At 41.0% G+C, this 25070-nt stretch overlaps 2 protein-coding genes across 3 annotated transcripts in view; both read left to right on the top strand.

The window, feature by feature from the left end:
* LOC127533520 (NACHT, LRR and PYD domains-containing protein 3-like) overlaps nucleotides 1-25070 on the top strand; it is a 137625-nt gene that overhangs the window by 23418 nt on the left and 89137 nt on the right. The window lies entirely within an intron of this gene.
* The window catches only part of LOC127533525 (NLR family CARD domain-containing protein 3-like), a 33421-nt gene continuing 14642 nt past the window's right edge, over nucleotides 6292-25070 (top strand). Inside the window, exons 1-7 of one of the 2 annotated variants that reach the window (XM_051946727.1) lie at nucleotides 6292-6603; nucleotides 6983-7114; nucleotides 7198-7317; nucleotides 7812-7884; nucleotides 8045-8270; nucleotides 8423-10229; nucleotides 10306-10479. In XM_051946727.1, coding sequence (XP_051802687.1) covers nucleotides 7026-7114; nucleotides 7198-7317; nucleotides 7812-7884; nucleotides 8045-8270; nucleotides 8423-10229; nucleotides 10306-10479 — 2489 coding nt within the window. In that variant the 5' untranslated portion in view covers nucleotides 6292-6603; nucleotides 6983-7025. The remainder of the gene's footprint in view (nucleotides 6604-6982; nucleotides 7115-7197; nucleotides 7318-7811; nucleotides 7885-8044; nucleotides 8271-8422; nucleotides 10230-10305; nucleotides 10480-25070) is intronic. The other variant, XM_051946726.1, reaches the window with a different exon arrangement.

Raw genomic sequence — 25070 nt, 5'->3', positions numbered from 1 at the left:
CATTCTATTGGGACGGCATAGTTATTACAGGGGACATGCAACCCTTTGTAAAGATATTTTAAGTGTTTTAACCAAACAAAAGATAGAGTAATGTTGCTACCAAAACCTTCTAGTAATGCTTTCATCAATAAATGTTTAGAAATATCCCTACTTGAGTGACATACTTGTTTAAATTTTGTTCATAGCAGACTCATGAATGTTCTTGCAATAATTAGAATTAACAAATTGCTAAAGTTAGCTCTTAATGGGGGTGTTTTGTGTGTGTGGGTGTAATATAAAACTTACATAAAAAAATCACATTTCAACATGATCTGAAAGTAAAAAGTTGAAAAATTGGGGTAGTAAAAGAAGTAAGAACCAGTTATAAAAGAAAATTGAACCAAAACTTACATTTATACATGTTTCAGGGATAAGATACTTGATAAATTCCTCAGTATTAAAGATGACAAACTGCTATGTTGATTATGGAAATAGTAAAATTCTGGCTTCATTTTCTCAGTGCAGAAAATTGGTGGAGTCACGGTAGATACGTCATCTTTATTCTACAGTCTGTAAAATGTGCTCTTATTGTGAAACTCTGCCTGCTGCGTCCTGACTGGTTCCAGGAAACAGATCATGTCTGAGCGTCCTAGCCTAGCCACGCTACACCCATGTTTCTGACGGCACAAGGGTCTCGGGAAGATGAGTTCCGGGTAAGATGGCAGAGTGAGCGGATGCATTTTCTGCAGGCTCTGTAAACAAAGATTTTTTAAACCGTCCTTAACGAATCTTCACTAGAAAAACAACCAGCTACACTGAAAGCAACGTAGGTAACTCCTGAGCCATACAAAGTTTAGTTCGTTTTTTACGAGACAACCACTTTTTGCTCTCGTTTTTTTTCAACATCATTGAGATGGCTAACGCTAGCAAAGCTGCTAAAACTCAAATGCTATCGGACCATGACTACAACAGGAAGGTCCTCCAAGAGGCATGCGATGATGAGGATGTGGAAGAAATGTTCGACATGGAGGAGATGAATGGTACAAACTCGAAAATGCCTCACGATCATACACCACTGCCCAGCCCAAATCCCAAGAAACAGAAATCAAAGGCTAAGAACAACCAGCCGGGTGAGGTTACTAATGAAACCATCTTAAATGCAATTCAAGCTCTGATAAAAAGATTTGATGAGCAAGACAACAGAATGAAAACCTTTGAAAGTCGAATGGAAGCAAACGCACAAGCTGTGAGAGAAAATAAAGAAGAAATAACCAAAATAAAAGACGAAATGGTGTCACTGAAAAAAGAAAATACCTCACTTAAGCAGATGTGTTTGGAGCAAGAAAGATATAAAAGAAGGTGGGATCTAAGACTGATGGGCCTTCCCGAAAAAGAAAAGGAGAACACAAGAGAGTCTGTGATTGGCATCCTGACACGAGTGATCCCGCTGTCAGTGGAGAAGCTCCGCGATTCAGTAGACACAGTTCACCGCTTGGGAAAGAGGAACGACGCAGCCACCAACAAGATGCCTCGACCAATAATCATACATTTTTTGCGAACTATCCGTGACGAAATCTGGAAGAAATCAAGAGAGGCCAGGGTCTGCAGAGAGATGAACATTCAGTTCAAGGAAGACTTCTCAAAGGAGGATCGTGAGGCTCATGCAAAGCTGTGGCCCAAGGTGCAAGAAGCTAGACGAAACGGGAAGAAGGCCTCATTAAGGGAAGGGTTTGCACTCATTGATGGACGCAGAGTTGACCCATAAAAAATGCTTTAAGAAACAAATACTAGAAGCATTTTTTTGTTAAACCAAAGTTTTAAGTTCCTGTCTTGTAGAACAAGACAGGAACTTAAAAGTATGGTAAGATATATTTTATGTTCACAGATAAAATTCTCTGTTAATACAAATCTTACCAGTTGGAAGTTAAAATGGTTCAAAGAGGTATTAAGAGTTGAATGTTAAATTGGTATGTTTTTTCTTCTTTTATGATATATTATGATGCTGTTAAGGACAACATGTTCATTCCTGCACGGAAAAAGCGAAGTTTAAGCACATCTTGAACAATCATAATTTCCTTTATGTCATTAAATGTTAGGGGTTTAAAAAATAGCACTAAGCGTAAAGCCATTTTTCTGTTTTGTAAGGCTCAAAAATCACAATGTGTTTTTCTACAGGAGACTCACTCAATTAAGACTGATGAAAAATTTTGGAAACTTCAATGGGGGGATTATGCATTTTTTGCACATGGAACGTCACACTCAGCGGGAGTCATGATATTATTTAATAGATTTCCAGGCACTATCATTGACCATAAATGGGATACTGAAGGTCACTGGTTAATGGTGGCAGTAGAGACAAATGGTAAATGTGATATCTTAATATGCATTTATGGCTATAACAACAAAACAGTTAATGCAAATTTTTATACAAAGCTAAATGAACTTATAAATGAATGGAAAATGACATTTTCTTCAGATAATGTGATATTGGGAGGAGATCACAACATAGCCCCAGATTCCTGGTTAGATAGGTTACCCCACAGATATTCTCAACCTGTTTACAGTGACACATTACTGAATTTATGCACAACAACAAACATAATTGATTACTGGAGATCATTAAATCCAACATCTGTCCAGTATACTTGGTACAACTCTGCAGGTAATGGCCAATGCTCAAGATTAGATTATTGGCTGATTTCAAGCAAGCTATGCAATGATATTTCAAAATGTGACATTTCAGCTTCTCCACTCACGGACCATTGCATGATAAGTCTAAATTTAGAAATATCCAAGCATCATCAAAATTCTCCGCATATTTGGAAGTTTAACAATGACTTACTGAAAGATGTTGGATTTTGTGATCAGGTGAAGTCTCTTATCTCGGAAGTTGAGAAAATAGATATGAGCGATACTAGTAAATGGGAATGGTTTAAGTTTGAGGCCAAGCGTATAGCAATTAACAGAGGTAAAGAACTGTCACACAAAGAAACACAAACAAAAGGATCTAATTGAAAAAATCAACTCTTTAACAAATAATTCTCAACAATCCCCAGAAGACGAAACCGAACTGAAGTTACTGCAGTCCCAGTTAGATGACATGTACACAGCAAAGGCAGGTGGAGCTTATATTCGTTCAAGAGCTAGATGGATTGAAAAGGGTGAAAAGAGCTCAGCATACTTTTTTGGACTTGAAAAACAAAGACAGACACAGAGAAACATAAGTAAGCTTATGACAAAGGATGATGTTGTATTAGAAGATAAGAAATTGATCCAGGATGAAATTAGTCTCTTCTATAATAATTTATATCTGTCAAAATTTAATCAATCAGAATGTGACATTCTATTCAAAAGCATCAGTGGAAACATTAAAAAACTGGATGCAGATGACAAACATTTAGTAGAAGAAGAATTAACCCTACTAGAAATTGAAAATGCATTAAAGCAAATGAAAAACAATAAATCACCAGGGATTGATGGTTTAACATCTGAATTTCTCAAACATTTTTGGGCAGACCTGAGTAAATTACTGTATAAAGCTTGACTGGATTGTATTCAGAAAGGTTGCTTGTCCCCCACTATGAAAACAGGTTTGATATCCTTGCTACCTAAACCACAAAACGATCTGATGAGGTTAGAAAACTGGAGACCAATAACCCTATTATGTAATGATTATAAACTGCTTGCTTTAATTTATGCTAATCGCTTAAAACAAATAATGGGAAAACTTGTAGAAGAATATCAATCAGCCTTTATAAAGGGAAGACATATTCACAACCATATTAGACTAATTCTGGATATGATGGACTACCAATCGTATATTGAACCAGATAGTTTTGTGTTACTCATTGATTTTTTCAAGGCTTTTGATACTGTTGAACATGAGTTTATGTTCACGGTGCTCAAAAAATTTGGATTTGGAGAAAGGTTCTGCAAGGTGATTAAAATGTTATACAGCGATATTTATAGTTACATCTCCCTCAACCCTGGAATGACACCCCGAATTAAGATCTTACGTGGAATCAGGCAGGGTTGCCCTTTTTCTCCCAAACTGTTTATTTTATGTACACAGATGCTTGCTTATCTAATTGTAAGTCACTCTCAAATTAAAGGAATTACCATTTTTGATTATGAATATCGGATAAGTCAATTTGCAGATGACACGGTAATCTTTCTAAATGATAAATCTTTCATTAAGAAAGCCCTGGATATAATATCGATTTTCTCTAGAGCATCAGGTTTGTGCTTAAACTTGGAAAAATGTGAAATATTATCTCTTCACCCTTGTGCTGAGACAAATATAAGCTCTATTTCTGTTAAAACTGAATTTAAATACCTAGGTTTAATAATATCTCAAGATAAAAATAAGAGACAGCAACTAAACTTAGAAGGGAGAGGAGATAAAGTGGGAAAAAATCTTAACCTTTGGCTTATGAGAGATCTGTCTATTTTTGGTAGAATCTTGCTGACAAAAGCAGAAGGCTTATCAAAACTAGTGTATCCTTGTCAAGCCCTTTATGTTCCTCCTCAAATGATTAAAAAGGTAAACTCCGTCATTTTTAGGTTCATTTGGAAAAATAAGACCCATTATCTTAAAAAGTCTGTAATGATTAAAGAATATGGTAATGGTGGATTGAAAGCCCCTGATTTTGAATCCATGATTGGTGTATTTCGGATGAATTGGATTAAAGCGTATTTGGCAAATGCCGATTCTATATGGTTCCATATACCAAAATGTCTTTTCCAAAATGTGGGTGGATTAGAATTTTTGTTAAGATGTGATTTTGATGTATTTAAACTGCCAATCACATTATCTGACTTCCACAAACAAATATTGTTCTACTGGAAAATGATGTTCACACACAACTTCACACCACACAGCTCCACCTTGTGGAACAACAGAACCATCACTAGTAACAGGAAAACCTTATTTAAACAAGAATGGTATGATAAAAAAATTATATTTGTTACTGACTTAATGGATATAAATGGCAATCTATTGCAAATGAATTCCTTTGTAGAAAAATATGATTTAAAATGTTCGTATAGAGAATTTAATCGAATCTATAGAGCAATTCCATTCCCCCTATTACACATGATTAAAAATATCCTTACACAATCAAATGTATCTGTCAAAATGCCTGACCTTAAAATAGGTGAAGTGAAGTTTGATGAGAAAAAATGTAACAACAAAGTACTTAGAAGTGTGTTAAAAGAGAAGTTATTCAATGATATAAATAAATCAACCAAAATAAAGATAGCAGATAACGAAACTGCGTTGATGAAGACATATTGTAGCTATCTTAAGTGGCCAATTTTACCTAAAGTTAAAGAAGTTCAGTTTAAAATAATAAATAATATCTATCCTGCTGCTGAAACTCTAAGGAAAAGATTAAATTTTGAAGTTAATCCTTGTGTGTTCTGTATGACAGAACATGAAACAATTGAACACTTGTTCTTTTCTTGTTCTATCACACAACTTTTCTGGAAAGCTGTTTACAGCTGGTTGAATATTGATATAAACAATTCTTTGTTTAATATGCTGCAGGTGATGTTTATATGGATGGTCTGCCAAAAAACATTTCTAAAATGGTGAACATTATTTGCATTATGGGGAAGTATCATATACATCAAAGTAAATGGAAAAACTGTAAACCCTCTATAATCTGTTTTAAAAATGAAATTAAAAATGATCTATTATCCTTAAAGATACTGTCAGAAGTAAATCAGTCTTTATGCGATTTATATGAAACCTTATTAAAGTCTCTTGATTTCTAAGTTATAATCCTGTGTAATGTAACCACGCTTAATCCCTTTAAGTCATTAACCCTATTATTGGATTTATTTTGTTTTAATATTTTTTTTAAGTTAAAATGCATTTTGTTCATGTAAAGGAATGTCTTATCTACCTGCTATGTTCAGATGTAAGCAAGATTTGTAAATGGAAATGTGAGTTTATTTTCTTCTTGTTATTGTTTTTTTTGTTATATTAATTAAATTGTGGAATAAAGACCTTAAAATTTATTTTTTTTAAAGGGTCTAGGGAAGCTCGACAGGGAGGGAGGCGGGCTAAAAGGTTGTCTATCAAATCACTCTGCAGCAATTGGGTAGGTATACAACCAATCAGCGCAACGAATAGGCTGACGGAGTTCCGAGAGCGCCGGCGGATTGTGGCTAAGTCCCATTAGCTTCCCAACCAGCGGAGCCAACTGGTATATTAAGGATTTGCCATATCCCGTCGGCATAAGTCCAAATACGTCTTTCTTCTCAATGAAACACTTCAGTGCCGTTCTTTGGTTATCTTTCAAGTTGAATTTTAGCTTCAAATCTTTAAGGGCTGTGGCCAAAGCCGAGTCGAAAGATAACTTTATTGTGCGCCGGTTGTTTCTGTCAGAATCGTCACGCCTCTGTCGTCACTTAGTTACGCCGCCTTCTGACTCTACACTTCATGGTGATTGGTCCGGCCAGTTTTAGGAGAATCCAGCCTCGAGCCTTATGGAGGGTAACTAGACCCACCCTGGCAGAGAATTAAATTCGTTGCCGTGGGTTGTCTAGCGCGGCTAGGCTATGAGCGTCCAGGAGTGGACTGGAAACTTTGTTCTTCTTCAGCGCTTTGAATAAAGTGTAAGTTTGCTTTGTTTGCTGCTTTAACTTCAGTAATGTTGCTGTTTGTTTCTGCTCTGTCATGTTTCTACATGTTCACTTCTTATTTCACCACAAACTCTGGATCACTGCTGTTTAAACATCCATCAATATGATTATCAGGTTAATTATTCACTGCAATCAGTCAGTATTTCTATTAGATTATTGATTGACTTCAGTCAGTTTGATCAGCTGCTGATGTTTCTTCACAATACAAACTGTGTCGTGTCTTTTTTATTTTCGGTTTCTCTGTGAGTCTCTGCAGCTCCATGACTCCATCTGCTGGACTGATAGTAGAAGTGCAGCAGCTGATCTTTTCAGGAGAATCTGAGTGGATGAATGAGGTTTGTTTCCTGTGCAGGTGAAGGTAGAAAGTGTGTGTGAGCTGCTGTGAGTTGAGCATCATGGATGAGTGTGAGGACAGAGAGGAGGGAGTCCCTCCCTCTAAAAGCTCTCTGTGTGGGGAACAGGAGAACCAGAGCAAAGCTCAGAGGTGAGACCACCATCTCTAACTGTCCAGGACTCTGCTGCATGTCAGAGCTCAGCATCACATCACTGCTGCATCATTATTGACAGGAATCGACCTGGACCTGGACCTGGACCTGGACCTGCATCCAGCTGTGTGTCCTTCAGGAGTGACTGGTCTAAGGATAATCCTCCTTATTTTAAAGGAGAACCAGGTCCTGCTGCAGAGGGGTAAGATGTTCAGAACAAGGTTTCAGAGCTGCTAGTTTGATCACAGATTGGCTCCTCATCAAACAGAACAAATGTTTTGAAGAAGTGATGCTGATAACGTGAACATCATACACAGAGACATTAAAAACAGAACCAGGTGGATCACAGCAAGAACTCTGAGTTCACTAAAGTATCAAGAAACAGTTTCACTGGACAAAACTCCAGTTCTGTGATGATAAAAGCCTTGTTAGCCTTTATGTTAGCCTAAATGATAGCTTGTATATTAGCCTGTATGCTAGAAGGAATGTTGAACCCCTATAAACAGTCCTGAAAGAGGTTCTACAGGGACGGTTCCTGTAGTGAGAACAAAGACTGATGATGAGTCAAAATGAACAGAAAGTTCCTGCAGTGGAAAACAGACTAATGTTGGAATCTCTAATGAACATCATGGACCTTCAGCTGGTGTTTGTCTCTGTGTGATAAACTGAGAGTTAACTGTTGATGTTGATCCACAGAGTGGAGCAGCAGAACTCAGAGGTTCCCAGAGCTCAGTCTGTCCAGCAGCATCACCTGGACTCCATATTCATGGTGAGTTCATGGACAACAAGTTGTTCTCCATCTGCTGTGTTCAGGCGTCTCCATGCTGCTCTTTGTAGACCAGTGGACTGTCAGTGTGTCCAACATGGATCTGATGTTTGGCTCCATGATTTGACTCTGATGGACTCATTGACACATTTCTCTGTTCCAGCTGCTGGAGGACAACATGGTGACTTTTGTGAAGAAGGAGCTGAAGAAGATGCAGAAGGTTGTGAGTCCAGATTACCCAGAATGCTCAGAGAGTCAGAGGGAGGATGAGGAGGAGTTGGAGGGTGATGATGAAGATGAGAGGAGCAGCAGAGAGATGTTTGAGCAGATCACAGTGTTGTTCCTGAGGAGGATGAAGCAGGAGAAGCTGGCTGACTGTCTGCAGAGCAGTAAGAGGATTTGTGTAAAGACTGAAGCTGCTGATCAACAGAACATTTACTAAAGTCTCAGAATATCTTCACACAATCAGTCTTTAGGAGGATGAACTGCTGCAATATTTACTGTCATTTATTCATTGATCTCATGTTGTTTCTTCATTCAGAACTTGTTGCTCCAGTTTGTGGACGTAAACTTAAATGTTCTCTGAAGAAGAAGTTCCAGAGAGTGTTTGAGGGCATCGCTAAAGCAGGACAGCCGACCCTCCTGAATGAGATCTACACAGAGCTGTACATCACAGAGGGAGGGACTGCAGAGGTCAATGATGAACATGAGGTCAGACAGATTGAAGCAGCATCCAGGAAAGCAGACAGAGCAGAAAGAAACATCAGAGCAGAAGACATCTTTAGAGGCTCACCTGGAAGAGATGGACCAATCAGAACAGTGATGACACAGGGAGTGGCTGGCATCGGGAAAACAGTGTTAACACAGAAGTTGACTCTGGACTGGGCTGAAGACAAAAGCAACCAGGACATCCACTTCATGTTTCCATTGACTTTCAGAGAGCTGAATGTGCTGAAAGAGAGAAAGTTCAGTTTGGTGGAACTTGTTCATCACTTCTTCAGTGAAACCAAAGCAGCAGGAATGTGCAGCTTTGAAGACTTCCAGGTTGTGTTGATCTTTGATGGTCTGGATGAGTGTCGCCTTCCTCTGGACTTCCACAACAATGAGGTCCTGACTGATGTTAGAGAGTCCACCTCAGTGGATGTGCTGCTGACAAACCTGATCAGGGGGAATCTGCTTCCCTCTGCTCGCCTCTGGATAACCACACGACCTGCAGCAGCCAATCAGATCCCTCCTGACTGTGTGGACATGGTGACGGAGGTCAGAGGGTTCACCAACCCACAGAAGGAGGAGTACTTCAGGAAGAGATCCAGAGATGAGGAGCAGGCCAGCAGCATCATCTCCCACATGAAGAAGTCACGAAGCCTCCACATCATGTGCCACATCCCAGTGTTCTGCTGGATCACTGCTACAGTTCTGGAGGAGCTGCTGAGAAGCAGAGAGGGAGGAGATCTGCCCAGAACCCTGACTGAGATGTTCATCCACCACCTGGTGGTTCAGACCAAAGTCAAGAAGGTCAAGTATGATGGAGGAGCTGAGACAGATCCACACTGGAGTCCAGACAGCAGGAGGATGATTGAGTCTCTGGGAAAACTGGCTTTTGAGCAGCTGCAGAAAGGAAACCTGATCTTCTATGAGTCCGACCTGACAGAGTGTGGCATCGATATGAGAGCAGCCTCAAAGTACTCAGGAGTGTTCACACAGATCTTTAAAGAGGAGAGAGGACTGAACCAGGACAAGGTGTTCTGCTATGTCCATCTGAGTGTTCAGGAGTTTCTGGCTGCTCTTCATGTCCATCAGACCTTCATCAACTCTGGAGTCAACCTGCTGGAAGAACAACAACAAACAACATCCTGGTGGTCTGAACTGTTCAGACAGAAGATAGATCCAACACGTTTCTACCAGAGAGCTGTGGACGAGGCCTTGCAGAGTCCAAACGGACACCTGGACTTGTTCCTGCGCTTCCTCCTGGGTCTGTCACTGCCGACCAATCAGAATCTCCTACGAGGCCTGCTGACACAGACAGGAAGTCTCTCACAGACCAATCAGGAAACAGCAAAGTACATCAAGAAGAAGATCAGTGAGAACGTGTCTGCAGAGAGAAGCATCAATCTGTTCCACTGTCTGAATGAACTGAAGGATGTTTCTCTAGTGGAGGAGGTCCAACAGTCCCTGAGATCAGGACATCTGTCCACAGATAAACTGTCTCCTGCTCAGTGGTCAGCTCTGGTCTTCATCTTACTGTCATCAGGAGAACATCTGGACGTGTTTGACCTGAAGAAATACTCTGCTTCAGAGGAGGCTCTTCTGAGGCTGCTGCCAGTGGTCAAAGCCTCCAAGAAAGTTCTGTAAGTAGTTGGAAACTGATGACACTTTAAATTTTCCTGCTGTTTCATCGGTATAATCTGCTTTTTGTCTCTTCAGACTGAGTGGCTGTAATCTGTCAGAGAGAAGCTGTGGAGCTCTGTCCTCAGTCCTCAGCTCCCAGTCCTCCAGTGTGACAGAGCTGGACCTGACTAACAACAACCTGCAGGATTCAGGAGTGGAGAGTCTTTCTGCTGGACTGGAGAGTCCACACTGTAAACTGGAAGCTCTCAGGTCAGGACTCATCAACCTGTTCAACTGATGACCATTTAAAATGTGTTTTTATTCATGATGAACAGAACAGCTGAGGTGGGAGGTTTTCTGTATTTCTATGACTCACATCAGTTCTGTTACTGACCTTTAGCTCTAGTTTCTCTTAATGAGGCCTCTTCCACTACAGGAACTTAACAAGCTGGAACCTGCATCACAGAACCAGAACCTGTAAGAACCTGTACAGTCTTGGTTCCAGGTTCTGTTTTAGTTTCCACCATTTTCCAAAATGGAATGTTTCAGATAGACGTCAATGAAAAGGAAACACCAGAACAACCCTTTAGTGTTTGATGTTTGTTCGATGACTAAACTCTGCAGTTCAGCTGTTGGACAAGAAGCAGGAAGGAGAAGATGTGGAGAACAATGTTCAAATGTTTGACCACCTGAACAGTCCACCTTCTCACCAGCAGAGATTCTGATTTATCCTGATGACTCTGTGATTCCTGATCACCTGATAGGTGGACTTACTGCTAGTGTTGTAGTTGAGACCACCTAAACTGATACCAAGACATGGCTGAGACCACAGTGTGTCGAGGCCAAGACGAAGCAAGACAGAGTCAAGACTAAGACCACACCAAATTTCACTTAACCATTTTATTCAACAGTTATTCAGTGTAGTTTTTAGGCAAGTATAAGGTTTCCTGTAATACTCTTGTCTGCAACTATAAACAAACAATCAATATGAAATGTATCAAACAAATATTTCATAGTTTCTATTGTCTGTCAGCACCTTCAGTGTCAATTTGTGCAGCTGAGGAAAACTTTCATTTTTTTTGCCCAAAAGACAAGTTCATTGTCAGTGTTGGAGTCTGGCTTCAAAGTTCTTTCCAATCTGTGTTCCAATACTTGAATCCTGGGTGAAGTTGTGTTTCTTGTGAGCCTTGTAGTGGGACAGAAGGCGTGGGCATTTGGCTGGTGGTGAATCACTGGATAGATAAACATTCATGGCTCCTGATTCTGTTGCATCTTCTTCACTGTTCATTATGTTCTCCACTTCTGTGGTCAAAGTGTCTGAAAAACATAAACAAAGACACACAAAAATATTAAGGTCCTGGTAGGTTATATATAAAGACCATGTCAGATTCAAGAGATCATCAATTTTATAGTATTTTTATGACAACAATGAATGTAGTTTAAACACTTTATGACTATTTTAGGGTTTTTAATGGTATAATATTTTCAGCAGTATAGAATGTTTACTAACCTGTCAGTGACTTCTTCACTTCATCTCTTGCCTTCTTCACTGATGTTGCATTTCCTCCAATGGTAACGTCCAGATCCATCCAACTTAGTCCAAACTGTGGATCCAGCAGGGGAACCAAAAAGTACACTTTATAGTCAAAGGTTCCTCTCTTTCACTTTCTTTTGCCATGTTTGTTTTTGTAAAGATTCCAGAGAATCTTCTCATCAGAGACTGCTGGAGGGCCTTGACTAAAGGTCAGCACTGCAAAGTGTTTAAAATGTCCATTTTCCACAAATGGAAGCAGCACACTACATCCAACTATTAAATGTTTGCCAGTGGCTTCAGTGATGCTCGCTGCCTTGGTGAATGTAGACTGTAGACCTGAACTCTTCTGTGTAAAGGATCACAAAGTTTGCTGCTATCTTTCTCGTGCCCCGCCTTGTACTCCAACAATCTGTAAATCATAAAGACATCTGGTCATATAACAATGAATCATATCTAAAAAGAATCTTATTTACAGTGTAAGATGAACAGAAAAGAAAGCTTTATGAATTCATGAAACATCTACATGTACCATATTAAAAACACAAATGAATGAATCAGCACAATACATAACAGGAGCATTATGGCAGCCATGTTTTTCAAATAGTTACACAAAGATATGATATTAAATGACCACACCAGTTCATTTTCTTACTTTAACAGTGGCATTACAGTCATTTTCAGAACAGGGATAGGTGTGTATTTTTTTCTTTTAAGTACACTCAGTGTGGGAAAGATTGTGTGATTGAACAAGCCATAGAAGAGGGAACTCACAACGCTAAAACTGTGATATAGAAATATTAAGTTTAATTTATATTCAAGTTACACATTTATTCTGCAATCATGTGTTTTAATTCTAAAAATTGGCACTAAAATGAAGTGTGTATGTTGCCAGGCCAAGTTGCATACGTGAGACGTACCTTTTTCATAGACAGGGAGCATCATTTGAGCTGGACACTCCTCTGTCACATCAGTAGTTCTCTCATCCAAGTGAGCAGCAGCAGCACGGCAGAGCTGACATTAGCTAACGCTGATGTAAAATAATCAAAGCTTCATGTGGTTTTTCTCATTATTGTTCATGAGAAGCGTAAGCCCAACTTCAAACAGTACCACATGCCTTTTCCTTATATATGTTTGTTACACACATGAAGACAAAGGCATGGACGTATGTGTAACGGGACGACTTTATTCTGTAAATACAGAAAGGACAGGTTTTCAAGGAATGGCTTCTCTCTGTGATGACTCACTGTAGCTTCCACTTGAACTGAGCTGTTTTAGGAAGTCAGTTGAGAGACAGTTCAGTGCTGTCACTGCAGCCGCGGTCTCAGCTGGTTTCACAGTAAAATTCTAAGTCCTCCGTGACCGAGACCAGACTGAGTAAAAATGACGTCGGGTCTGTGACAAGACTGAGACCTTCAAAAAGTGGTCTGGAGACCGATGTCTAGTACCAAAACACTACTTATAGCGGCCCCTTGGGTTCATCAATCAAGATGCAGAGAGTTTCAAACTTGTGTCGATTTATTTCTTACTCTCAACGAGCACCATGTACGATAAGCACCGTGAAAACTACAGAAAAAAACAGAAGAAATACAAAATGCTTTGCTGTAGTTTCACAAATAATTCACACATAAATCATGTTCACATACTGATCATGTTTACAATCAATACAAATAATTATAACCAAATAATAACAACGAAATATTAAATGAAATGTTTTTAAAACTATTCTGACATACAGTATATCAAATACAATATATTGTTATTGTTCACAGAAAGAATGTGTTGCTTTAATCCTAATGACATGCAGCTTTACTCATAAATAAATGAAGTAATGACATTCTCCCTTTTCTTAAATAAAATATGTTACTCATCTGATAATTATTCTTCTTCTTTTCCTTTCGGCTTTTCTCTTCAGGGGTCGCCACAGTGAATCAATTGCCTCCATCTAACCCTGTCTTCTGCATCCTCTTCTCTCACACCAACTACCTTCATGTCCTCTTTAACCACATCCATAAACCTCCTCTTTGGTCTTCCTCTAGGCCTCCTGCCTGGCAGTGGGAAACTCAGCATCCTTCTACCAATATATTCACTCTCTCTCCTCTGGACATGTCTGAACCATCTCAGTCTGGCCTCTCTGACTTTATCTCCAAAGCCTCTAACATGTGCTGTCCCTCTGATGGACTCATTCCTGATCCTATCCATCCTGGTGTCTCCCAAAGAGAACCTCAGCATCTTCAGTTCTGCTACCTCCAGCTCTGCCTCCTGTCTTTTCCTCAGGGACACTGTCTCCAGACCAAACAACATGGTTGGTCTCACCACAGTTTTGTAAACCTTTCCTTTCATTTTAGCTGAAAAAATCATCATCATGCCACCTGACACTTTTCTCCAGCCGTTCCAGCCTGCCTGTACACGCTTCTTCACCTCTTTTCCACACTCTCCATTGCTCTGGACTGTTGACCCCAAGTACTTAAAATCCTCCACCTTCTTGATCTCTTCTCCCTGTAACCTCACTCTTCCACTTGGGTCCCTCTCATTCACACACAGATACTCCGTCTTGCTGCGGCTAACCTTCATTCCTCTCCTTTCCAGGGCAAACCTCCACGCCTCTAGCTTCTCCTCCACCTGTTCCCTGCTCTCACTACAGATCACAATGTCATCTGCAAACATCATAGTCCATGGAGACTCCTGTCTAACCTCGTCTGTCATCCTGTCCATCACCATAGCAAACAAGAAGGGGCTCAGAGCTGATCCCTGATGTAGTCCCACCTCCACCTTGAACTCCTCTGTTACACCTACAGCACACCTCACCACTGTCTTACAGTCCTCATACATGTCCTGCACCACTCTTCACTTCTCTGCCACTCCAGACTTCCTCATACAAAACCACAGTTCCTCTCTGGGCACCCTGTCAGAAGCTTTCTCCAGATCTACAAAGACACAATGCAGCTCCTTCTGACCTTCTCTGTACTTCTCTATCAACATCCTCAAAGCAAATATTGCATCTGTTGTACTCTTTCTTGGCATGAAACCATACTGCTGCTCACAGATGTTCACCTCTGCCCTTAGCCTAGCTTCAACTACTCTTTCCCATAGCTTCATCGTGTGGCTCATCAGCTTTATTCCTCTGTAGTTGCCACAACTCTGAACATCTCCCTTGTTCTTAGAGATGGGCACCAGCACACTTCTCCTCCATTCCTCGGGCATCTTCTCACTATCTAAGATCCTGTTGAACAACCCAGTCAGAAACTCTACTGCTACCTCTCCAAGACACTTCCATACCTCCACAGGTATATCATCAGGACCAAGCAAAAGCATTTGGCTGCAGACCTCCACTGTGAGGTCGCTTCCGGTGCAGGCTCCACTGTCAGGACGCCTCCACTGTCAGGACGGGAAATGCACGGGATGCATTACAAAATAAAATCGAAATAAAATCGTGTAGGGACTTCCGGTGGAATTGATTTTCGTGCTAATGCATTAATTAGTTAATAATAGAACATAAAATCTATTAATCCCTTGTCTATGTTATATATCGTTTTTATTTATATATTAAACTTCTGTTTTGTCGTTTTTGTTCTGTGTTTTCCTTTTATGTTATGCATGAGCCCCACCGTACAGCGAATACAAGCGGCCAAAATGAGTTTCCTCCGCAGGCAGGCTGGGCTCAGCCTTGGAGACAGGGTGAGGAGCTACCCTGGATGCAGACCTCCACTGTGAGGTCGCTCTCACAGTGGAGGTCTGCAGTCGACCCGACTCCGGATAAGCGGAAGAAAATTAATGGATGGATGAGCCCCACCGTGACTTTTTATGCCTGTGAAGCACACATTTATATTTTGCCAGTAACCGTATCAAGAGTATATTGAGAATTTATAATTACTCCGCCAAGGAACGCGGTGGAGTTATGTGACGATCGGCGTACGTTTGTCCTTCTGTGAATCCGGCTGTTGGGAACACTACTCAGAAAGGCAATAACGGATATGGATGAAATGTTCAGGGAAGGTCAGAAATGACACAAGGACCACCTCATTAGATTTTGCCAGTAATGCGGCTTATAGTCTGGATCCACGGATTTGTTAAACATTTCCCACAGAGACAGCGGCCGGCACGGCGTCGCTGTAACTATGACAACAAGCAAACGCTTTGTCAGTTGCCTGCATCAATTCATGCCGCCCGCTGCATATTTAATAAAATAAATTATTAGTTAATAGACAAATGCTGCATTTATATAAAATAATTCACATTTCAGACACAGATAGTCAGACACATTCAGAAATTCAACATTTCTGACAATGCCATGTGGGGAATGAACAGCCTTGAAGGAGTACTGCGCTCTCTGAGTGCTTTTCTGGTTCTTTTTATTTGGACAAGTGAAGCATTAGCATTTGTCTTTTTCAAAACACTTCTCATTAATGATTGCCATGTACGTAGAGCAATATACACTGTTTTGTGTAATATTACAGCTTAGGTCATTACGGAAAACATAAACGTGGGTGACTTGGGGCTCAAGTGTCTGTTTGTAGCCTATAAAGCTGAGGATCTTTTGTCTATGCTAATTATGTTCTTGTGCTGCTGGAGCACCTAAATACCACCAACTACTACCCAAACTCTTGAGATCTACAGTGTAGTTCAAGTGAATTATTAAGTGCTCAATGAGAAAACAAAACATGAACACACAAAGTCACAACATGATCAAATGTTCTGTTATCCTTCAATTATTCATCTTTGTGACATTCACAATGTGCCAAGTAATTGTTTTCGTCCACTACTATGTCACAAAATGTCCACATGTCCTCAGTGTTGTAGAATGTGAATTTGAAGACCTCCAGGATTTCTTCCCTTTCCTGCTCATCCATGTCTTTTATCCTGCAGAGCAGCCTCAGCCTGTTCCTCCTCCCCCATGTATAGAACTTCAGGCAGGTCCACTCTGGCAGAGAAGAGTGTCTTATTGGCCTCAACCCACTCTGCTGCATGTCTGCAATCATGCAGAATACGCACTTCAACCGAGTCCTATAGAAAAGACAGAAATAAAAAAATGTCTTTCTGTTCCGTAACTGCTGCACCAACAGTATCTGACCAATAGATACAGTGAGAATAGCCTACCACTTCCACTGGTGTGCTCACATCAGCAGGTCTGACTGAAACCTCAGCTTGCTGCTTTTCTTCCTGAAAATATGTAGATAAGTAAAAAGATCAGTTGTAATATTCAAGCCTGACCTCCAAAAAGAAGAAAAAGAAAAGATCCCATTAGGACCCGTTCAAGTAGTCCACCCTGACGTATTAGTCAGCTCAACAAATGTTAATTTTCAATCCAATCATGCATTATCTAGACACTGTTTATTTTTAGAGACAGCAGGTGTGACCTTAACTCATAAATGGCATATTCTTTAAAGCAAGTCCACAATTGGAGTACAATTTGGAAAAAAGACTGTTGAAAAAATAGGGAAATAGAAATGCTGGTTTCCAACCTGAAACAAAAGAAAAACTGAAATGGGACTAAAACAAAATTAAAGTTTCACCATAGTAATGTCATCCACCCTTCTTTTCTTCAGCCTAAACACTGGTGACACCTCACCTCACAGGAGGGCTTTTGATGCATCTGTCCAGATCTTCTCTAAAAGCAAGTCAAGAAAATGTTTAGATTAGACAATGACAAACAAGTCACATGACACAATTGTGTGCATGTGGGTATAACTTTAATCTAAAATGCAATGACATTACCTTCAAATGTAATGGTATTTTTAGGTGGACCTCCAAATGTCGCTGAAGCTTCGACAGGATGCTTGGTTTAAACATGCCTTTGGGGCAAAGGGGGCAGTGAAACAAACTGCAGCATGTTGTGCAGCGTTCTACTGCAGGCTTTCTGACTGACTTCAACATTGAATGGTGCATCTGAAAAGGATATAAAATTGTGTTATGTGTTTGAATTATAGTACATGGACTTTATTTCAAATTAATTTATCTTTGCTTACAGTTAAAATGTGAAAAAACTTAATTTCTACATACATTTCTAGGCCTCATTTACACTGCAGGTCTTTTTGCCTAATACTGACTTGATGTATATATCTGATTTTTTTGTACCGCCTGTTTACATCTACTTATAAAAGTGACCTATATCCAATAACTGCATCATTAATGACTCCTACATGAGTTTGCAACAGCTATACTGACGAAGAACACAAAAAACATGCACTTACTACGGTGGCTGACAGGGGCAAATGTACAATATACACAAACGAGCTGCAAATACATGAATGCGTTGCATAAACAGAAACGCGCTGCAACAAGAAAACGTTGCATCTACAGACGTGCTGCATAAATGAAAACAAATGCAAAAAGAAAACGTTGCATATCCAGTCACACATGAGCGAGCAGCAATAAAAAGTCGGCATGGTTATCAATCCATCAATCAAACTTTACTTATAGAGCACTTTTCATACAAAAGAAATGCAGCACAAAGCGCTTTACAAAAAAAAACAAAACAAAAAACACACAGGTCCCCCCATCCCCCCCGATAGGCCTACATAAACCCACACATACCCCCCCCCCCCCCCCCCCCCCCCGCACACATATGTTATGTCAGAGACAGTGGACATCTAGTTTCCCTAAATGTTTAGGAGTTTTTAAGTCCTTAGCTTTTCAGTCACTGTGATTATATGGGTGCTGAAGGTGTTTTACTACGATCTCCATGTGTTCTCTCTGTTATTTATGTTTATCCATGGAGATGAGAGAAGACAAACCTTTTCATCCAGCCTTTCCCTCAACTAACGTTACTTGTCTCGCTCACCATTGTCTGCCTCTCAGGTGAAAAGCTCACTACTGTCACTACTACTTCCACTGTGTGACTGGATATGCAGCGTTTTCTTTTTGCATTTCTTCTCATTTATGCAGCGCATTAATGTACTTGCAGCTCGTTTGTGTACATGCACGTCATTTTCCCCTGTCAGCCACCGTAATTTACATTTTCTGTGGATAATAAAAATCAACAACTCACCGTAAATGCCAGACGATCACTCGCGTGAAATGGCTTCTTCTTTTGATTTATTTAGCGGTTAGTAAACCAACTTCAGGTGCGTTACGGCCACCTATCGGACGCTTATGGTTACTTCCCGTCCTCACAGTGGAGGTCTGCAGCCAGATGCCTCTCGGACCAAGTGCCTTTCCACTCTTCATCCTCTTCAATGCCCTCCTCACTTCATCCTTACTAATCTTTGCTACTTCCTGGTCCACAACAGTCACCTCTTCTACTCTTCGTTCTCTCTCATTTTCCTCGTTCATCAACTCTTCAAAGTACTCTTTCCATCTTTCCATCACACTATTGGCACCTGTCAACACACTTCCATCCTTATCCTTTATCACCCTAACCTGCTGCACGTCCTTCCCATCTCTGTCTCTCTACCTTGCCAACCTGTACAGGTCAGTCTCTCCCTCCTTACTGTCCAACCTAGCATACAAGTCATCGTAAGCCCCTTGTTTGGCCTTTGCCACCTCTACTTTCACCTTACGCTGCATCTCCCTGTACTCAGGGATTAAAGTTCTCCGTCTGTAGACGGATTTCCGTCAGTTGGAAAAAGAGGGAGGGAAAAAAAAGTTGCACGCGCATTTGTTGTGATTGAGTTTTGACTATGGAATTAATGACGCTGGTGTAAACCAGTAAAGCCAGTCAGAGCCTTGCTATTAGTCAATCAGAAACACAGGACGGCAACTTCACCACTGCCCCCCAGAGAAGGATCTGGAGCTTCTCTCAGCCATTCCGCTCCAGTGATGAAAAAACAAAGTACGAACGGGTCCGCTGGTATGAGGGGACAATGTAACCAGAAAATATAAAAAATAAAAAAAGCACCCCCTCCTCAGCCGGCCGGACAAGCGGGGCTGTGGTGCCGCGCTAATGCACAAATGAAACGTCCATGACGCGGTAGCGGAGGTCCAGTAGGCGTTCGGGGCTCAGGGGTCCGGTCTAGCCCAGCGCGTGCCACCAGTGACTTCCACCACCACCACCCGCGCCTGTTGTCTGTCCCGCGTCGGCTGCTTCGCTCCAACAGTGGTGAGACACTCAAGTCGTGACCCGCGTGCGCGCTCACCCCCGCCCGTGCCTGTTTACGTCAGGTCCCGCACCGAGTTTGCCGTATTTTCCACATGCTAATGTGGACGCACTGATTCTGAAAGAAGGTTCGAACGTTTCAGAATTGATAAATATGTTAAAAAACAAATGGAGATGGGCATGGCTTAATGAGACAGGCGACGGCGGAAAGCCAGTTAGCTCTTGGTGCAAAAAGCTAAAACTGCCAGGAACTTGTGTTTGTGTTGTGTGCCACAAAAATATTCAGTATGGCAGTAATGGCAAAAAAAAGTGCTTATGCGCCATCAGGCAGAAGTGCTGTTCGTTCCCTGCAGCACACTACCTCCTTGCCAGGTGCTACAACAACAAGTGAGATCTGTGCAACTATGACTGACTGTGTGTGTAATTTGAAAGTTCGCATATGCGCATTCATCGCTGAGCATGACCTGTCTTTCACCATGTCTCAGCCACTCGTTGACCTAGTCAAGTCCATTGCACAAGATCTGAGAGCACTCTTCAGATTGTCCATTTCAAATGCACATGCCTCCTATCTCTGCACACATGGCATTGCTGTTCAGCACCAAATTGAACTGTCAGCCAGCTGGAGTCGCAGCAACACCAAAGAAAACCCAGAAACGAACATCGAGTGTGCTTAAATTATTTGGTTTTACCTCCAAAAAATAAAATAAATAATTCAAACTTGTGTTTAGTTCTGGCACTATTGCACTTTTGTTAATTGTTCTATTTATAATTGTTCTGTCCTGTTCCTGAGGAATAAAACCTGAACAGAAAAGATTTGTAGATGGTTACTTGTTTGACTCCAATACAAACTGAGTCAAGCCCTGCAAAAAGCATCAGTTTTAATTGAATAGAACAAAACATTTAAGTTAAAAGCAAATGACAACAATAAATAAACCGCTCAAAACAACTTAAATGCTGTATTAGAGAAACTGAGGGACTAATACAGCATTTAACCTTTTTTCTTGAAATCTTTGGGAAACTATTGCACGAAAAAGGTGTCATTCTTAATGTGTAGTGCAGCATATTGCAGGGGAATATGAACTGGTCTGAAAAAAAAATTCAGTCAAAAAATTTTTTTTGCTTTAATCCGTGCCCTGTACTCCTGTCTACTCTCTTCAGTCCTCTCAGTGTACCACTTCTTCTTAGCTAACCTCTTTCTCTGGATCCACTCCTGCATCTCCTCATTCCACCACCAAGCCTCCTTATCTCCTTTCCTTCCAGATGACACACCAAGTACTCTCCGACCTGTCTCCCTGATCACATTTGCTGTAGTTGTCCAGTCATCTGGAAGCACCTCCTGACCATCCAAAGCCTGTCTCAACTCTTTCCTGAAAGTCATAAAACACTCTTCCTTTTTCAGCTTCCACCATTTGGTCCTCTGCTCTGCCTTTGCCCTCTTCATCTTCTTCACCACCAGGGTCATCCTACACACCACCATCCTATGCTGTCTGGCTACACTCTCACCTGCCACTACTTTGCAGTCACTGATCTCCTTCAGATTACACCGTCTACACAAGATGTAGTCTACCTGTGTGCTCCTACCTCCACTCTTATACAGTGCATCCGGAAAGTATTCACAGCGCGTTACCTTTTCCACATTTTGTTATGTTACAGTCTTATACCAAATCGGATTCAATTCATTTTTTCCCTTAAAATTCTACACACAACACCCCATAATGACAACATGAAAAAAGTTTTTTTGAGATTCTTGAAAATTTATTAAAAATAAAAAACTAAGAGACCACATGTACATAAGTATTCACAGCCTTTGCTTAATACTTTATTGATGCACCTTTGGCAGCAATTACAGCCTCAAGTCTTTTTGAATATGATGCCACAAGCTTGGCACACCTATCTTTGGGCAGTTTTGCCCATTCCTCTTTGCAACACCTCTCAAGCTCCATCAAGTTGGATGGGGAGCGCCGGTGCACAGCCATTTTCAGATCTCTCCAGAGATGCTCAATTGGATTCAAGTCCGGGCTCTGGCTGGGCCACTCAAGGACATTCGCAGAGTTGTCCTGAAGCCACTTCTTTGCTATCTTGGCTGTGTGCTTAGGGTCGTTGTCCTGCTGAAAGATGAACCGCCGCCCCAGTTTGAGGTCAAGAGCGCTCTGGAGCAGGTTTTCATCCAGGATGTCTCTGTACATTGCTGCATTCATCTTCCCCTCTATCTTGACTAGTTTCCCAGTTCCTGCTGCTGAAAAACATCCCCACAGCATGATGCTACCGCCACCATGCTTCACTGTAGGGATGGTATTGGCCTGGTGATGAGCAGTGTCTGGTTTCCTCCAAACAAAACGCCTAGCATTCACACCAAAGAGTTCAATCTTTGTCTCATCAGACCAGAGAATTTTTTTGCTGATGGTCTGAGAGTCCTTCAGGTGCCTTTTGGCAAACTCCAGGCGGGCTGCCATGTGCCTTTTACTAAGAAGTGGCTTCCGTCTGGCCACTCTACCAAACAGGCCTGATTTGTGGATTGCTGCAGAGATGGTTGTCCTTCTGGAAGGTTCTCCTCTCTCCACAGAGGAACGCTGGAGCTCTGACAAAGTGACCATGGGGTTCTTAGTCACCTCTCTGACTAAGGCCCTTCTCCCCCGATTGCTCAGTTTAGATGGCCGGCCGGCTCTAGGAAGAGTCCTGGTGGTTCCAAATGTCTTCCATTTACGGATGATGGAGGCCACCGTGCTCATTGGGACCTTCAAAGCAGCAGAAATTTTTCTGTACCCTTCCCCAGACTTGTGCCTCGTCACAATCCTGTTTCGGAGGTCTACAGACAATTCCTTTGACTTCATGCTTGGTTTATGCTCTGACATGCACTGCCAACTGTGGAACCTTATATAGACAGGTGTGTGCCTTTCCAAATCATGTCCAATCAACTGAATTTGCCACAGGTGGACTCCAATTAAGCAGTAGAAGCGTCTCAAGGATGATCAGTGGAAACAGGATGCACATGAGCTCAATTTAGAGCTTCATGGCAAAGGCTGTGAATACTTATGTACATGTAATTTCTTTGTTTTTTATTTTTAATAAATTTGCAAGACTCTCAAAAAAACTTTTTTCATTTTGTCATTATGGGGTGTTATGTGTAGAATTTTAAGGGAAAAAAATAATTGAATCCGATTTGGAATAAGGCTGTAACATAACAAAATGTGGAAAAAGTGAAACGCTGTGAATACTTTCTGGATGCACTGTAGGTCACCCTATGCTCCTGCCTCTTCTGGAAGAAAGTATTCACTACAGCCATTTCCATCCTTTTTGCAAAGTCAACCACCATCTGTCCTTCTGCGTTCCTCTCCTGGATACCAAACCTGCCCATGACCTCCTCATCATCTCTGTTTCCTGCACCAACATGTCCATTGAAATCTGCACCAATGACAACTCTCTCACTTCTAGGGATGCTCTGCATCACTTCATCAAGGTCCAACCAGAATTTATCCTTCTCCTCCCGCGTACATCCTACCTGTGGAACATACCCACTAACACCATTGAACATCACACCTTCGATTTCTAGCTTCAGGCTCATCACTCGATCTGACACTCTTTTTACCTCCTAACAAACTCCTTCTTCAAGATAACTCCTACTCCGTTTCTCTTCCTATCTACACCATGATAGAACAACTTGAACCCTGCTCCTAAACTTCTAGCTTTACTACCTTTCCACCTGGTCTCCTGGACACACAGTATGTCCACCTTCCTCCTCTGCATCATGTCAACCAGCTCTCTACCTTTTCCTGTCATAGTTCCAACATTCAAAGACCCTACTCTCAGTCCTAGACTCTTGGTGTTCCTCTTCTCTCTCTTCCTACAAACACACCTTCCTCCCCTCCTTCTTCGACCAACAGTCGTCCATTTTCCACCGGCACCCTGTAGGTCGACAGCACCGATGGCGGTCGTTGTTAACCCGGGCCTCAACCGATCTGGTATGGAAGTCATACATTTGATTCGCATGTTTGATTTGGCCAAAGTTTTACGTCGGATGCCCTTCCTGCCACAACCCTCTGTATTTATCCGGGCTTGGGACCGGCACAATAAGACACTGGCTTGTGTGCCCTTGCGGCTACATTATGTTACTCATCTGATAATAATGTACACTTTACATTTCCATACCTCAACCTCATTCCGTCTCCAAGGGCTCTAAAGAGTTTCAGCCATCAGCTAGCATGTTCTCTAGCTCGATACACATGTTAGGGAATTTCTGCGATGTCAGGTGAGGAAACACCGGAGGCGAACTCAGGAACACTCAGATGACTGATGTAGAGAAAAATGCTTTCCTGAATTCAGGAGAATTGACATAACAAGTGCATTGTCAGTATCAACTCTGAGGAGTCTCTCTGTCCTTGGAGGGTTTCTACTGTCTGAGAGAGAAAAGAGGCAGATCTAACCTTGTTATTGTTGCTATATCAGCAAATAGTTGTCTGTCTGAGCAGTTGGTGTGCTTCTGTGTGTCTCCAATTGGAATCAAGGGATGACCTTCTGTATGTTGGTTCAAAATGACCTATTACCTACAATTTTTCCTTAACAAATCCCTCCTTTTTGATCGTAAGATCAAACCTAAATGAAAGGAAAAATTTAAGTGTGTGGAAACTATATCCAGAGAGCTCCACAAAATTGATTCTGTAATATTCAACACATAAGAAATTCATCTTAAACATCATAGTAATTTATAATTAGATACACACATAATACACAATAAAAATGAACTCAATTTCTATGGTAAATTTAAATCCTGTAGAAAATGAAATACATTGAAATTGGAGTAATTAATCGCATAAGCTATACCTGTAATTACACATGGTTCAATTAGCTGAAATTTCAATATTCTAAACTAACCCAAAATTTAACTTTACTGATTTATTAATATTAAGTTAATAGTTATACCCTCTTGATTTGTTCAACATTAATTCATACATTCGACTAAGAAAAATGCCCTGAAAAAAGACAAAACAAACTCTGATACAATCAATTCTTACAAATTCTTTTACCTTCAACTACTCAAGTCTTCTACACTACCGCAATAATGTAATTCACTGAATGTGTGTTATACACAAAATCATTCCACGATAAGTTTTCTATAGAGACATTATTCCATAAAAATTCAGATACCCAGCAAGACAGTGATTGTTGTGTTATTCATGATCATCAAAATTAAAAACAACACACACTATATTGATTAATTAAACACACGCGTAAAGGTAGTGCAGTGAAGATGCAATTAAGCTTATGTATGAGGTGTGTGTATGTTGTGGTGTTTGTGTG

Source organism: Acanthochromis polyacanthus, chromosome 4 (assembly GCF_021347895.1).
Source record: "Acanthochromis polyacanthus isolate Apoly-LR-REF ecotype Palm Island chromosome 4, KAUST_Apoly_ChrSc, whole genome shotgun sequence".
Classification (NCBI taxonomy): domain Eukaryota; kingdom Metazoa; phylum Chordata; class Actinopteri; family Pomacentridae; genus Acanthochromis; species Acanthochromis polyacanthus.
Note: the sequence above shows the minus strand (reverse complement) of the source record. Positions and strands in the feature narration are given on the sequence as shown.